Genomic DNA, 13937 nt, shown 5'->3' with positions numbered 1-13937 from the left:
AAAAGAAACTAACTTATTTGTGAGTGGTTGATAACTTGTAGAAATACAAGTTATTATGGACTTTTAGGTAGAATAATGGGACCAAAATACATGATATGTGTATCAAAACATGTAGCTTATATTGTAAATGCACAAATATTTAGAAATACACTTACATAAGCATTATGCTTGTTTTACCTCGTTTTTAGTGTCTAAATGCAAAATTATTAACAAAAGAAGAAGTTGGTGAATCATAAAAGAACTCGCGCGAAGGCTAAGCAAGAAGGGATTCACTAAAAGACAAAAGTGGTAGATGGAGACAAAGTTGATGTGACTTGACGACAAAGGCAGCGTTCTGCCCTTACATGTTCAGAAGATTAGATTTTCCGCCTAAATTTGCCTATAAAAAGGAAACTCTATCCTTACTAAAAAGCATGCTTGTATGGGGCCATAAAGACTTGAATGAGTCGCTTAAGGGAGCTCTTAGTGGATCACCTGCCCACCTAAAGAGGTGGGTAGAATCCTCGAGATTTTATGGGAAGGAGTAGCCTTTCCACCGTCTATAAAGTTTCTTTTCATCTTCTCAGGTCAGATTGTAACGTGAAAGTTTGTAGTCTTAGTGAAGAGGATCACATCTCCCATCTCCCCCTAACTTGTAATGTCTTTTCATTTTTGTATTTCTTTATTTTGTATGTTCATATTGTACAGTGACCGAAGGTTTACATTCTTTAATATAATGTATACTTATACCTTTTCAATCCATCCATGTCTTTATTGTTTATCTGTCCTTGTGTTATTTGCAATTTAGGTTTGTGATATGTTCTTGATAAGAAACTTTGCTTATAATTCTTATCGTGTTAGTTGAGTTATTTTCATTTCTTGACCAATGTATATCACAAACTACCTGAGAGGACAAGTAGCAAGGATATGACTAACGCGTGCAAGGAAGAGTTTGGAGACAAACTCTACCTTGGCGAGATAATTTCCACCATTTGTATCCCAAAAGAAGATCAACAAGTGTGGATAAGGCTGTTGCCCTTAAACGTGAAGTTCTATAAGTCTTATAAGTTAACAGTTTTAGATATACCTTGTTTAGCTAGACTTAGTCATTTGAATTCCGAAAGGTCACCAAGTGTGGCGTTTAAAAACTCTAAGAGGAGCTCACTTTAATCATAAACTAGTTAATCAAGTTATATAGCATCAAGGCTTTCATGTAGCTTAATCGTCAAGTAGTATTAGACATTCTTTCACCTCTTCTTTGATACAAGTTAGTTCACGCTTATACCATCTCAACCACCTTCATTAAATCACCTTTACATAGTTCTCTAATGCACATGCATAGGTAGACGTATGTCACGCCCCAAAAATGACCCAACAAATTTTTCGCAAATTAAGGCTCCTTAGCATTGCCCAAGAGGAGCCAACCAAGTCCCAAGCAGTCCAAAGACCCAAGGAAGAGGAACAGGTTCACGCCAAGCCTATGACACGCCAATGTACAGTAGACTGGGGCGCGCGGCCCTGTCATGACATGGGCGCGCGCGTGCAAGGGCGGCAGGCAGACAAGCGGACGCGCACGGCAGATGGGCGCGCACGGCAGATGGGCGCGCGCGGCAGATGGGCGCGCGCGGCATGGACACGCGCGCAAGGCCAGTCGGACGTGCGCGCTACACTAGCGCGCGCGGGAAGCGGACACGGAGCGCACGGAGCGCGCGGAGAAGCATCCGGGAACCTCTCGAAGGTTCCAGAAGAATCGCGAGCGGCCGGGAAGGCTCGCGAACACGCGCGAAGGCGCGCGCGTGCCAGACGCACGCAGACGCGCGCGCGCCAGACGGCCCCAGACGCCTCCAGAAGCTTCTGGACAGTGTCATGAGCGCTCGGGAATGTTCCAGATTGCTTTTGCCGACCTTGTAAGGCGGTTTAGGGCTTGTAAATAGGTTGTATACTTCTATAAATACCCCAAAGGGGTCCATTTGTACAAACAACACAGAATCCTTGGGAATTCATCAACAAAGCTCTCTTAAGCATTTTATCAAACACCTTGTCTACAACTCTTTGCCTCATTCTTACCTACGGATTTCCTTCTTCCTTAGTTTGTTCCAACAAGTCCAATTACTCTTAGGCTTACATTGGTGCAACCCCAACACCTTTGTGCCGCACGTTGGTTTTGTGATTAAAATAACCACGTGACACGTAGCTTATACTTACATTATGTATAGTTTACTCTTTTATATCGCCTAATTGAGAGGTAGACTCTAGAACTAAGCTTTCATAGCAATTCTCTGTGTTCAATCATGGATCATCTAGGAAAATCTATTGTTTCGCTTCTACTTGTGCAACCAATAGGAAAACTTGTACCGCAAGGGCTTAGAAGTATGTGATGAGGACAATGGAAGCATTTTGCATACAATGATCATGTCCACTCACGTAATGAAGAGATTCATGAGAAGCATTTTGCATGCAATGATCTTGAATCAATGACACATCATGAGGAATTAAATATACACATACAGTACACCAACATAGGTAACAACATTATTTTCCATGTGGCTACATCTTTGTTGTTTAGAAAAGACATCACTAAGTCCGTGGAGTTGACCAACTAGGTCAAATTGTAGAAACGGGTGAGTGGGATTGACTCTCACAAAGTGTTGGCTCCACAACAGACAAACAAATCTGCAAAAGAAAGTTCAGTGGTCCTTTAAAATATTTTCAAAAGAATTTTTGTATGTTCTATTGAAACCTTCGTAAACATGATTTCCATTACATTTTTCAAAGGCATGTGATTTATAAATATAAAGATGAGGTTAGTTTTGAATTGAGAATAAGTTTTGTGAGTCAAAAACGTCAATTTCCCCCATATTATTGTCTTGTGATTTCAGCCTTCCAACCCAAAATTGTTGGACACGATCGAGGTGGAGATTGGAACTTTTGGTAAAAGAATGGCTCTCTATCAACTTGTATAAAATTGGCATAGTACGTGAGTTATTACACAAAAATTGTGATTCCATCGTTACATTCCAATTATTCCCAACAACCCAACCAAAATTCAAATTCTTAAATCCAATCTAAATGAAACTTTCCCTATTACCTCCTCCCATCGACAAATCAACGCCTCACTAACAAACAAGAGCTCCACTCTAGTTTCCAATGGATGGATCCACCAAACAACGTTTTACACTAACGACGAGACAGCTTCGATGGCGCTACCTAGAGGCCATGCTGCTTCAACCAAGGAGTTCTGATATTTAACCTTCTTCACCAATGTGATCTCTTGCCATGGATCCAACCCTACACCCAACCAAATTAAACAAACACAGGTACACCAGCGTTAGTTATATCGATCATTTGTTTGCTATATGTATTAAATTAACATATATGCCAATGCAACCTACCAAATCCATCTACGAGTAGTGTGTACTGATACACAAGATCCATACACAAATACGGCAGGTTATCCTTCTCGACATGGGGATATGTACTGGCATCCTCAACTTTAATTTGGCATGCCTGCTTTGCTGCATCGTTGAAGTCTGCCGGGCGAACTATAGCAACCGGCTCATTGGGATCAGCAAAACCAGCCTACACATTTACCTGGTTCATCAGTGTTTCGTCCAAAAACAAAGTACAAGAATATCCAAACACCCTCACTGCAAGTCAAACATCATTGATGATCGGATCTTACCTCAGCTGCCCTGTCAAAGAAAAATGAAGCAACGAAGAGATTCTTCTGGCCATCTCCTCCTCCGCCATTCCAAACACCGCCAAAAGTGCACTTCATGTGAGTACAAGTGGATTCGTTAACCTTGAGAGCCTTCAAAACCGTGCTCCTGCATCCATTCAAGTTAGACCCTGATGAAGATGCCGATGCTTTGTAGTCCTTTCCCCCATAATGGTATTCTCCTAGAGAACGAAGGCATTGAGAATACTTAGTCCAAACCTCCATTTTGATATCCAGAAAAATAGTAAAGAAGATCAAAATTATTCAAATGAAGATAATAACCTATAACAATAAGAACCACATTGGAAATTTCCATCAACCTCAAATCGTACAAGCGTGTAGGCAAAAGAGAGTGTGTAAGAAAAGGCTTTGCATTTAGCCCAAAATGTAAAGATGTGAAACCCCATATAACGAGCTGGGACTTCAATTATGATAGATGGAGGGTTCGTTTTTGGATATAAGTCTTATAGGTGTTGAGAGATATAAAAAGCTCTTGAATTCTCCAAAACTAAGTATGTGTTCGTGTTAATAAATAAACATGAAAACTAAACATTAAATAAATTTTGAGCAATTAAAGCATATTTAAGAGTGAATTTGATTATGACAAAAGTAATTTTGATCCACACTTGATCTTAGCCAAAAGGTCGAGAAAGGTAATAATTTGTTACAAATAGAGTGAGCGAGAAAGGACAAAGGCTGGAATTGGTTTAGTTGATTTAAGCTTGACAGAGAATACTCAATACAGGAGGTTTTTAAGAACCTCAAATGCTTGGAGGTTCGTACTGTTTTACCTTTTCTATTTCTTATGGATTCTTTTTTATCTTATCAGAGAATTTCTCCAACAGTCAGATGCAAAGAAAGAACAAATTTCAAACAATTGGCTTCCTCACGTTTTTCAGATTCAAAGATGTATTGTTTTATCAATTATTTTTATTATGTTTCTTCAATACGAAAAACAAACTTTCAGTCTTTCCCTGATAACTCTATGAAAAAAAAAATGTGTTATTTTGTCAATTATAAGAGAGATGATTTAATAGACAACCATAATACTTTCCCTCACGATTTTTTCTTTTTAGAAAAATGGTGATTGCAAAAAACATTTATCACGTGGAAAAGAAGAAAAGAAAAACAAACCTTCGTAGCCAGATAGGATGCAATCATTGCTAGAATCTTCAGAAACACTCAAAACCTCCGCTCGGGCAGCTAGTAACCCATAATGCAAATAACTGTAATTCAGAAAACCAACAGCCAAATAAGGCCAAGTCTAAACAACAATCAAAATAAAGTCTAAAGCATCACCAGCCATGGGACATCCAAGACAAAATACAGAGTATTATTGATACAAAAGGACTTCAAAAATAGGACAGGAAAATTAGAAGCATTTGCCAGAGCCTTAGCCTTGAGTGAGATTCAACAAGTTGTATACCCGTGCCTAAAATTTGCTAACCGGTAAAATCAAATAAGATGAGGAAGTAGAATGGATACCTGTGAACATAGAGATAATAAGTTGCTCCCTTCAGATACATCTTTTTTACGTATGCACCCTCTGCCTCTGATAATCGAGCAGCATCATTTTCTGAGATAGCATATGCCATTTGAACAGATCCTCCTCCAAGATCTACAACTCCGACTGTATCTGAATACTTCTTACCCAAGTTCCCAAGCAGATAGTTTAACGTCACCTGGAAAAAGATAAACAAGCTTCTAATATGTTAATAGATGGATGAGAACATCATTCAAAATCTCAACAACTATTCTGATTAGAAATACAGGCATGCATTAACAATCTCCAACTGAACAAATTTCTGTCTCAAATTGTGCTCAACTCCTTCATGATGTTTAACACATTGACAACCTCTTCATATTCCATTGTATTGCCAAGTTCCATGACCCCATTCTGTTATCCAAGCTCACCCATAATGCTATTCCAGCACCTAGGCTAAATCCGAACTACTACAAACATGTGAACTCCATCCTCGACTAAGAAAAAGTAAGGTGCGGGCTAGAGAGAACAGCAGATCCTAAGCTTTGAATATTTGTAGGATTTTAAACAGAAAACCGAACTTCGGACCATCGTACAAAAATGGGGTTTTTCTTATAGAAGGCTGAAGAGTAAGCAATATATTTGAGTGGCAAGCATGATAGTTTATCTGAAAGGCCTTATATTCTTTCACTTAGAGGGGGAAAGAGCACAATTAGCAAGAACATCACATCATTACACTATTGTACAACGAATAACATGCATTTTGCAGCTGAAGCCCAGACTTAAATACAAAGTTCAAAGTGCATGACAGCAAATAATAAACATACCCAAAGATAAGAACCTTCTTGAGTTCCATCAATGACAGACACAGCATCTCCTTCCAACCTGAGTTCGCTTTTGTCTCTCAGGAGATCCCTAACCTTAAAGAACATACAACCTTGCATCTATTAGCAAGAGATAAGAGAACATAAAATTGCTTCCAAAGAACAAGAAAAGAACATTACCGCCTGCAAAATTCTATCAGATGCATCACCTTTCAAGGCCCTCAAGCCAGCAGTTGCCTGCATTGAAATGCAAAACCAATTTCAATAAGTGACATTGACATAGCATCTCCAAAACAACAGAGTTCGAAAATTTCAAGGAAGATCAACGAACCCCAACTCTAACAGGAGTCATTGGGCGCAGCCCTTTTGGAACCACATCTTGAGCTTTGTCCAAAAGGGAAATTAGAGAGGCTGCCGCATCCTTGGGGCTGTCAGCATATGCACTCAGTCCTGGTTTAAGCTAAAGAAGAAGAAGTAAACAAACACAAACAAAAAATCAGCACAACCCATGTAGAAAGAAATAGAACTAAAAAGAACAATCAGCGAAAATGTAGATAGAAAAGGAGACAAAGATTAGTACTTGTAAGAAAAGTTCGATATCCTTGCCAACGGGGAGGAGATCGAGATTATGATCAAAGCAAAAGACATGGACACGACTCCCAGAGCTACCAGCATCGAAAATAACAGCAAAAGAGGTCTTGGAAGAGGAAGACGACTTATGATCAGGGGAAACTTTGCGGTGGTTGAAAGAGTAATCCTCACGGGCCGGCATGAGATAAAGAACAAAAGCGATTAAGAAAAGAGAAAGAGAGATAAGCAATAACACCCCTCTAAATCTATAGATCTTATTCGAAAAAGATTCGGACTGTGGCTTCCCAGAACGCTTATGCATCTTGTCAAATTCCAACTGAAGTAGCTTCTGTTGATCTTGAAGTGGAAGAGAAGCGTATTGGCCTTCAAGAAGCTCAGCGGAAGACGGAGATCGGTAACGGATCTGACCGTTTCCGGTGGAATTGGAGGCAGGGGGAGCCTTCAAGGAGGACTGCGGTGGTTCGGGAGTCGGATCCAGCTCTTCTATTGGGAAGAAAGACGGGAAATTTATGGAATGAAATGACTAATAACGGTGTGGAAACAGCATGAAGGACGGATCTGGGTGGAATCCGTCAGTGAAAACGATGAAATGGGGTTGGTTGGAAGTGGAAATGGAAGTGGAATTTGAATTGAAGAAGGGGAAAATGGAAATGGGTTTGGAAGGAGGAAGGAAGGGTTTGAGAATGGAGATTTTGGATTTAGAAGTATAAACAGTTGTGAATTGAGGTTTGAGAGAGAGTGGCAACACAAAAGAAGAAGAAGAAATGAAACGTAAATAGTGATACAATGAAATCTTTCGTACTTCTACGCTTCCGATCAAATGCTTCCACTTGACGGTTCTCTTTCCAACCTTTTTTTTTTTTTTGGTTATATTAATCTTTTTACAAGTCAAAATTGAAACTCACCCTACTTCAAAACAAAAATTAAATAAATAACTCAACCATCCTCCACCAAAAAAATCAAACCCAAGGTGGTCGATGGGAGATCAAACAGAGATAAGTCATGTCCGTTTCAAAAGAATACAAATCAAATTTTAAAAATACCTTAAACAATAAAACTTAACTAACCACCAAATCCTCACTTCAACCTTTACTAAACCAACCATAATCGACATTTGGATTGCCCAACCAAGCATATTAAGTTATACAAAGAGTGTTAATTACTAAGTTTCACTATTTTTTATTATTTATTTTCTTCTTATGATTATTTACTCGATAGTTTGATACACTTAACGGAACATAATTTGGAAAAGATCGCACGAAAAAAAGAAAAAAAATATCAACAAGTCTTCATTCTATAATTCACTTGAGTAGCCTCTTGAGAATATGTTATAGCAAACATACCACACTATTTTAGAATTTTTATTTCTTTTAAATATTATTCATCTTACATTTGTTATAAGACCTTAATCATTCTTTCTTACACGAGAAAAACAATTTATTCTTCTTATCTTAATCTTGATTTTAGGATATCAATAACATATTATATCTAATATGAAATATAATAATTGTTTATCAAAGTAATTTAACTTCGTTTCTTTTTTTTTTTCTAGAGGTGTATTTTGAGTTAAATTTGATTTCAAATTATTTTGTTTTATTTTTGTACGTTGATTTTGTTATGATTTTACTTATTAGTTTTGTGATGTACTTATATTTGATGTATTAGTTGGTTGATATACTTACTACTACGTGATTTTTATTTTTTCAAATTTTATGCAGTTTATTGTACTATTATTAAGTATATGAACGATATAACTTAGTAAGTACAACAAAATATTATTAAAATATACCAACATATTAGTAAAATGAACCATTATCAAGTATATCAATCAAAGTTTACAAGTGTATAAGTAGGACTTTGAGCAAATTAAGTGTATTGAATCAACCAAGTGTATTTGCAGGACATCAAGTGCATGAAACATATAAGTGTATCAAATATATCAAATTTGTGCGTGTACCAACGAAGCATAACATGTTTATTAAAAATGTATTAAACTCATCCATAAAACATTTAAGTGTATCAAAACCATCAAGAATAATCAAGTGCAAAGAGTATTGAGTATATCAAAATGTACCACAGTTCATTAAGTGTATCAAAATCCAAATGTTATCAAGAAATATCAAATGTATCAACGAGGATCAGGTATATTAAGTAATATTAAGTGTATCAATAACAAGTGTGCTATGGACTTAGTTATTATAACTTATATTTGCCATTTTGCAAGTATCCCAATTCACATTATCACGACAAAGTAAAATGATATAAAATTCAAATTTTAGAAGAGTAAGTCATATTTCGTTTGAGTCTTGTCAGATAAATAATCAATATAGTCGGAAAGAAAACACCTTTTGTTGTTCGAGTCATAAAATATTTAAAAATTATTATTATTATCATTGTTATTAATGTTGTTATATAAAATAAATAAATAAACGGTTTACAATTTCAGTAAATTACCATCGTTTTCTAATCCAATTAGCTTGAATAATGGAGGATTCCTTAATAAGCATTTGACCAAAAGAAAAATAGTTGCTATTAGCAGAAACCTAATGTCCAAAGGTTTTTAAGCACTTGAAAAAGTTATAATCCAAACAAGCCTGAAGAAAATAATTATAAGAATCAACCAATAACTGCCTAAAGAAATTTTAATTTAAAGGTGAATCTAATTGAAGGATTATTGATCCAGAGGCAGCTTCAAAATATAAACTTCAAAACACTTACAATTACCTTAATAACACAACTAGAAGCTCTTACTTTGCTACATTTTATTGATCAAAGCTTATCTAAAGAAACACGGTGGCACCACCATTTTAACTATCGGTTTTAAGCTTTCTTCTGCTTGGCCGGGGCTGGGGGTGGTGGTGGGAAGATCATTCTGAAAAGCCAAGCAGCCAAAATGGCTCCTACAAAGGGGGAGATCCAGTACACGTACAACTGCTCCCATGTATCGTGCCTGTTGTTTATATATGCCCATCCAAATGCCTGCATTTCAAAACAAAAAAAAAAAGAGATCAGCTTTCTTGTCAAATTGAAAATAACAACTATCGTTTTCTCCTTCATTTATATGGTTTGGGTTCATAAAATCATAACACAGCTTTTCCCAGTTCATGAACCAACCAAACATTATATATCCAAGGGATGAACCAAAGGAGACAAACGGGTCAGTCGAATACGCATGCATGCAACAGAAGTTGTTGCAAATGAGACAAAGCTAATTCATATTGTATAGTTCAAACCATCAACCTCTACTAATCTTGTAAGACAAGAGTCTCTCTCTACAATATTTGCGTAGATATTAAATATTTGATCAAGGTGATTTGGTCCTCGGGATGAGTTGATATCATCTTCACCATGCTTTCATCCTTTTTAATAAATTTTATGTAATAGGGTTTTTTATTCCAAAAAGATTTTAATGTTTTTTTCTACTTCAAAAAGCCGTTTAGAATTCATAATTTATTAAAAAGGGAATTTTGTTAATTATAAAGCAAGTGAATGCAGAGAAATTGTTGGGAGTATCTTTGTTTGGAAAAGTTAGCTCTTGCGAAGACAGAATGGTTAGAAAAAAGACATACACTAAGGAGATCGTGTATGTAAAGACTACAAAGTGATCAGTAGAGTAGGCGTATAGGACTAACAAAAGTAGTACATGTTTCAAAGAGATGGAGGAGAAAAGCATGTGTGGATGGAGATAAGGTTAGAGAAAGTACGTGTCTAGAGAAAAACTAGTGGAAGTATTTATCCACAAATATGATTGAGAGAATTCTGTGTCTACAGATTAGAGCTAAGTATTGTAGCTAAAAACCAATTAGGCAAAAAACACTTCATGATGTTTAGGTTTCAAAGTTACAGCCATGATGGGCGTGTGGCGGTGAGGCATGTCACTCCATCAAAATTCAATGGAAAGAACAGAAGGAACATTTGTTCATCTGGAATTATTCAGTTCTTTCCTAATTTAAATCTTCGTCAGCTATGAGATTCTCGTAACAAATAAAGTTCAGTTACTAATCTTGGGTGAAAAGATAACCAAAAAGGTATACTGAGTTTTGTGTGAAGTCTAAGTGAGTTGTAAACCTGGCAGATATATTGCAAACTAGGTAGCCAAACATACTTTCAAATCCAAACTGGCGTTGGCTTAGATAAAAAGATGGGAAGATCAAGACTCTCCTACTTTTTTTCCTTTTGCCCCATTAGTTCAATATGTTATAATGCTATCCTTCAGAGTTTTACATTATCCTAGAATTTGCCAGCTCGGCAGAAGACATGTGAAATAAACAGAGGAAAGTTGAAATGTTGTGGGAAAATACAGTTAAGCATTGGTGAAGATGCTTGGAATTGATATGGAAAATTATGGTTTTTCAAGATAAACCTAAGGAAAAGGAAAAGTTCTTAATTTAGCAAAAATTAATAATTAATTCAAATTAGAACACTTTTAACCACGTAAAATAAGTCACAAAAATAACTAACATGATTCAAATTAGTAAAAAGTGTTCCTGCAATTATGCATGAGATAAAATAGAGATAGATCATGGAAGTAAGGAGCAATATAAGCTCAACGCACCCACAAAATATTGTTAATTGATCCATTATCATGTTTCGAAATAAAAACGGCAAGCAAACATAGGAGTAGATGTGAAGCATACTAATCACAATTAATGCTTTAGCAAACCACTTGCTAAACTATAATAACTTGCTATATTACATTTTAACTTTTTGCCCTAAATGATGTTTGTTCAAAAATGTATTTTGGTCTTTTGGAACACAAACACACCAGAGTTATGCAATTTCAGTGCCAAAAGAAAAATGCAAAGCAACAATAGAGCAAGTGTTTATATAAAACAGAAAAACATGAAGATCTTCAAATGTTAATAGTAGTTAGTAGTCTAAGCAAAGCAAGCAGCTACAAATAGGCTGTCGCATCAATAGCACACAAAATACATCCACGAAGGATTTAAACCAGAACAAGTTATCAATAATAATAATCAATCAGAACAAGTAGAGTATAAAAGATTACTAGAAGAGGTGAACTCACATTTGCAGGATTCATGGAAGGTCCTGTGTAACTAGAACCAGCAACGATTAACGCTACGGTAGCCATTGCCAGCAACCATGTTTTGATAACAGGGCTGGAGGGACCCCTGAGTACAATTAGAAGAACAGCAAAACTGATTATAAAGGTCAAAACTCCTTCAGCTGTAGCTCCAGAATGAATGTCAACTTTCAAAGAAGGTCCACCAAGCATGTGCTTGTATTGTATAGGCATCACCTCCTTGATTGCCAGGGCACCAGCAACCGCACCAGCCGCCTACCAACAATGAATTCAGCATATAATACCATTCTTAAAAAAGAAAACATTTAATTCGAGCTGAAGGAAAATGGATATGCAAAAGTCCTCAACCAACAATATTTCATTACATTGATTTCCTAAATCCTTGATAGAACTTAGAAAAAAAAAGGATAATAACAGTCAGTAATTTTTTTAATATCTGCGACAGTGAGTGTTTAGACCACCTTAAGACCCCACGGTACAACCCCACAACATTTGAGTGTTAAAGAAATTTTTAGAATATTAAATTCCATGTAGGCATAATGGATCGGTCAACAAGTAGTTCCTCTCATTTGGCCTGAATTTCTTTAATTGAAAATTCATATATATTGAAAGTTTGGAAGGCTTCCTCCCCCAGAGCAAAAAAGCAACGCATTTTATTAAGCATACAAAATTATTTACCTTAGCCCTAGTTCAATATCCATAAAAAAAATTCTCCTTTTTCCTTCTTTCTTAATCATCATACACCATCAACTCCGTTTTAGTCATACAACAATCTTTCTACCTCAATCATTACTCAAAAGACAACACTCAACTCAGCTTTCTCAATCCAAACCCGAACATGGAAAACCAATCCACCTCTCAAGAGGCAACATGAAAAGAAAACTGAAGACACCCAACACACAAACAAAACCCACATTACATCAAGTATCCTACCCACAGATTATAGATAATACAGGTCAAAATTCAAACCAATCGAAACAACCCACAAAATTTCACAGTCAGTTAAGCAGAGAGATGGAAAAAAAACCAAAACTAAAACCAAAGCCCAAAAACAAAAAAAAAGGCTAACCTGAGCAGGGAAACGGATAGCCATGGCGAAGAGAGAGGTTGGACCAACACCAGCAGCATAAAAAGCAGCAGTGGCAGTAGGATTAAAGCTAGCTCCACCCAAAAGAGCACCAATTATATTAAAAACAAAAACAAGAATGAAAACAAGAGTAGTAGTGATAAGAAGTGGGTGAAGTGGGATTCCATAAACACCGGCGGCTGAGTAGAGAACGGAAGTGAGAACCCCAAGAGATGAAGCACAGAAAATCCACATGGAAGTGAGAACGGCATCGCCGATCGCAGCCTTGATAGAATCAATCATGGTTAGGAGAAGCAATTGGCCGGCAGAAGGGAAATGAGCGGGGAATAGGTCAACAGTGAAGTACAGAATCTGGGTTAGTTCGATTAAGAAGAAAGGAATCGGAATCGAAATCAATGGAAGTTGAATAAGAAGAGAAAATTGTGAGAAAAAAATGGGGAACGATGAGAATCACAGGTATTGTTGAGAATTCATCATATTCATGGATGATGAGCCATCCACCTAACTCCCGATTTTATAAGGAAATATTTCACTGTGTGGATGATTTGAATAATGCTTTCGATCGTTTCGATTAACTTTCCAATCTTAAATTGTCTTTTTCTATTTTTTTTTATAAAATAATTGTTTGTTTTCTTCTTTTATTTTCTTTTTACCTCTTTAGTATCTTTTCTTTTTACATTAAAATATAATTTTTTTAGAAAGTATTTTATTTATGAATTTAAAAAAATATCATAATTCATCTATAAAAGATATATAATTATACATATACTCAAATATAAACTATTATGATATAAATAACAATTATTTATTGTAAAATAAACAACATGTTTTTGCAATATTTTAGTTTATTTTATTATATTTGAGAATATCTTTTTTGGATTAGATTGTATTTTGAGGTTTGTTTAAGTTTATATACACTTTTTTATTTTTTGTGCAACACTTATTATGACCTATAAATATTTCTTCTAGAAAAATATATGAAATATCTATATAGTATATTTCTTTTTTTATATGAAATAGGGTCACGTGCACAAATAGCTTTAGCCTTTTAAAAAACTAAAATATCTTTTTGGATTTTTCTTTTAGAATAATAAAACAAATATCTTTACAATTATCTACATCTTTCATTTTATTCATAGATATATATATATATAACTTTGTTATTCAAATTTAATCTTATTGACGTTTTCACTCTATATTTTAAAAACATA

The 13937-nt window shown here is 35.8% G+C and overlaps 2 protein-coding genes across 2 annotated transcripts; both read right to left on the bottom strand.

The window, feature by feature from the left end:
* Positions 1 to 2905: 2905 nt before the first annotated feature.
* LOC101220305 (apyrase 2) lies at positions 2906 to 7413 on the bottom strand. The gene is made up of 9 exons (XM_004147480.3): positions 6585 to 7413; positions 6336 to 6464; positions 6185 to 6241; positions 6008 to 6100; positions 5183 to 5379; positions 4832 to 4923; positions 3662 to 3879; positions 3372 to 3558; positions 2906 to 3267 (listed from the first exon to the last, which is right to left on the bottom strand). Exons 1-9 carry the CDS (start codon positions 6894 to 6896, stop codon positions 3152 to 3154), a joined length of 1401 nt encoding a protein of 466 aa, XP_004147528.2. The 5' UTR covers positions 6897 to 7413; the 3' UTR covers positions 2906 to 3151.
* Positions 7414 to 9106: 1693 nt separating this feature from the next.
* LOC101220534 (aquaporin SIP1-2) lies at positions 9107 to 13250 on the bottom strand. Its single transcript, XM_004147481.3, has 3 exons — positions 12709 to 13250; positions 11622 to 11894; positions 9107 to 9574 (listed from the first exon to the last, which is right to left on the bottom strand). The coding sequence occupies exons 1-3, from the start codon at positions 13006 to 13008 to the stop codon at positions 9416 to 9418; spliced, it is 732 nt and encodes a 243-aa protein (XP_004147529.1). The 5' UTR covers positions 13009 to 13250; the 3' UTR covers positions 9107 to 9415.
* Positions 13251 to 13937: the final 687 nt, after the last annotated feature.

Source organism: Cucumis sativus, chromosome 4 (genome assembly GCF_000004075.3).
Source record: "Cucumis sativus cultivar 9930 chromosome 4, Cucumber_9930_V3, whole genome shotgun sequence".
Classification (NCBI taxonomy): domain Eukaryota; kingdom Viridiplantae; phylum Streptophyta; class Magnoliopsida; order Cucurbitales; family Cucurbitaceae; genus Cucumis; species Cucumis sativus.
This window is presented reverse-complemented; position numbering and strand designations above follow the sequence as displayed.

What these genes read in the sequence shown, in the direction of transcription:
- LOC101220305 (XM_004147480.3), bottom strand. Translation starts at nt 6,896, where the DNA reads ATGCATAAGCGTTCTGGGAAGCCACAGTCCGAATCTTTTTCGAATAAG. An exon ending in CTGATAGAATTTTGCAGGCG is followed by an intron (nt 6,101 to 6,184) that starts GTAATGTTCTTT and finishes ATGTTCTTTAAG; the next exon opens with GTTAGGGATCTCCTGAGAGA. An exon ending in TCTTTGACAGGGCAGCTGAG is followed by an intron (nt 3,559 to 3,661) that starts GTAAGATCCGAT and finishes GTAAATGTGTAG; the next exon opens with GCTGGTTTTGCTGATCCCAA.
- LOC101220534 (XM_004147481.3), bottom strand. Translation starts at nt 13,008, where the DNA reads ATGATTGATTCTATCAAGGCTGCGATCGGCGATGCCGTTCTCACTTCC. An exon ending in CTATCCGTTTCCCTGCTCAG is followed by an intron (nt 11,895 to 12,708) that starts GTTAGCCTTTTT and finishes CATTGTTGGTAG; the next exon opens with GCGGCTGGTGCGGTTGCTGG. An exon ending in CTTCCATGAATCCTGCAAAT is followed by an intron (nt 9,575 to 11,621) that starts GTGAGTTCACCT and finishes TTTGAAATGCAG; the next exon opens with GCATTTGGATGGGCATATAT.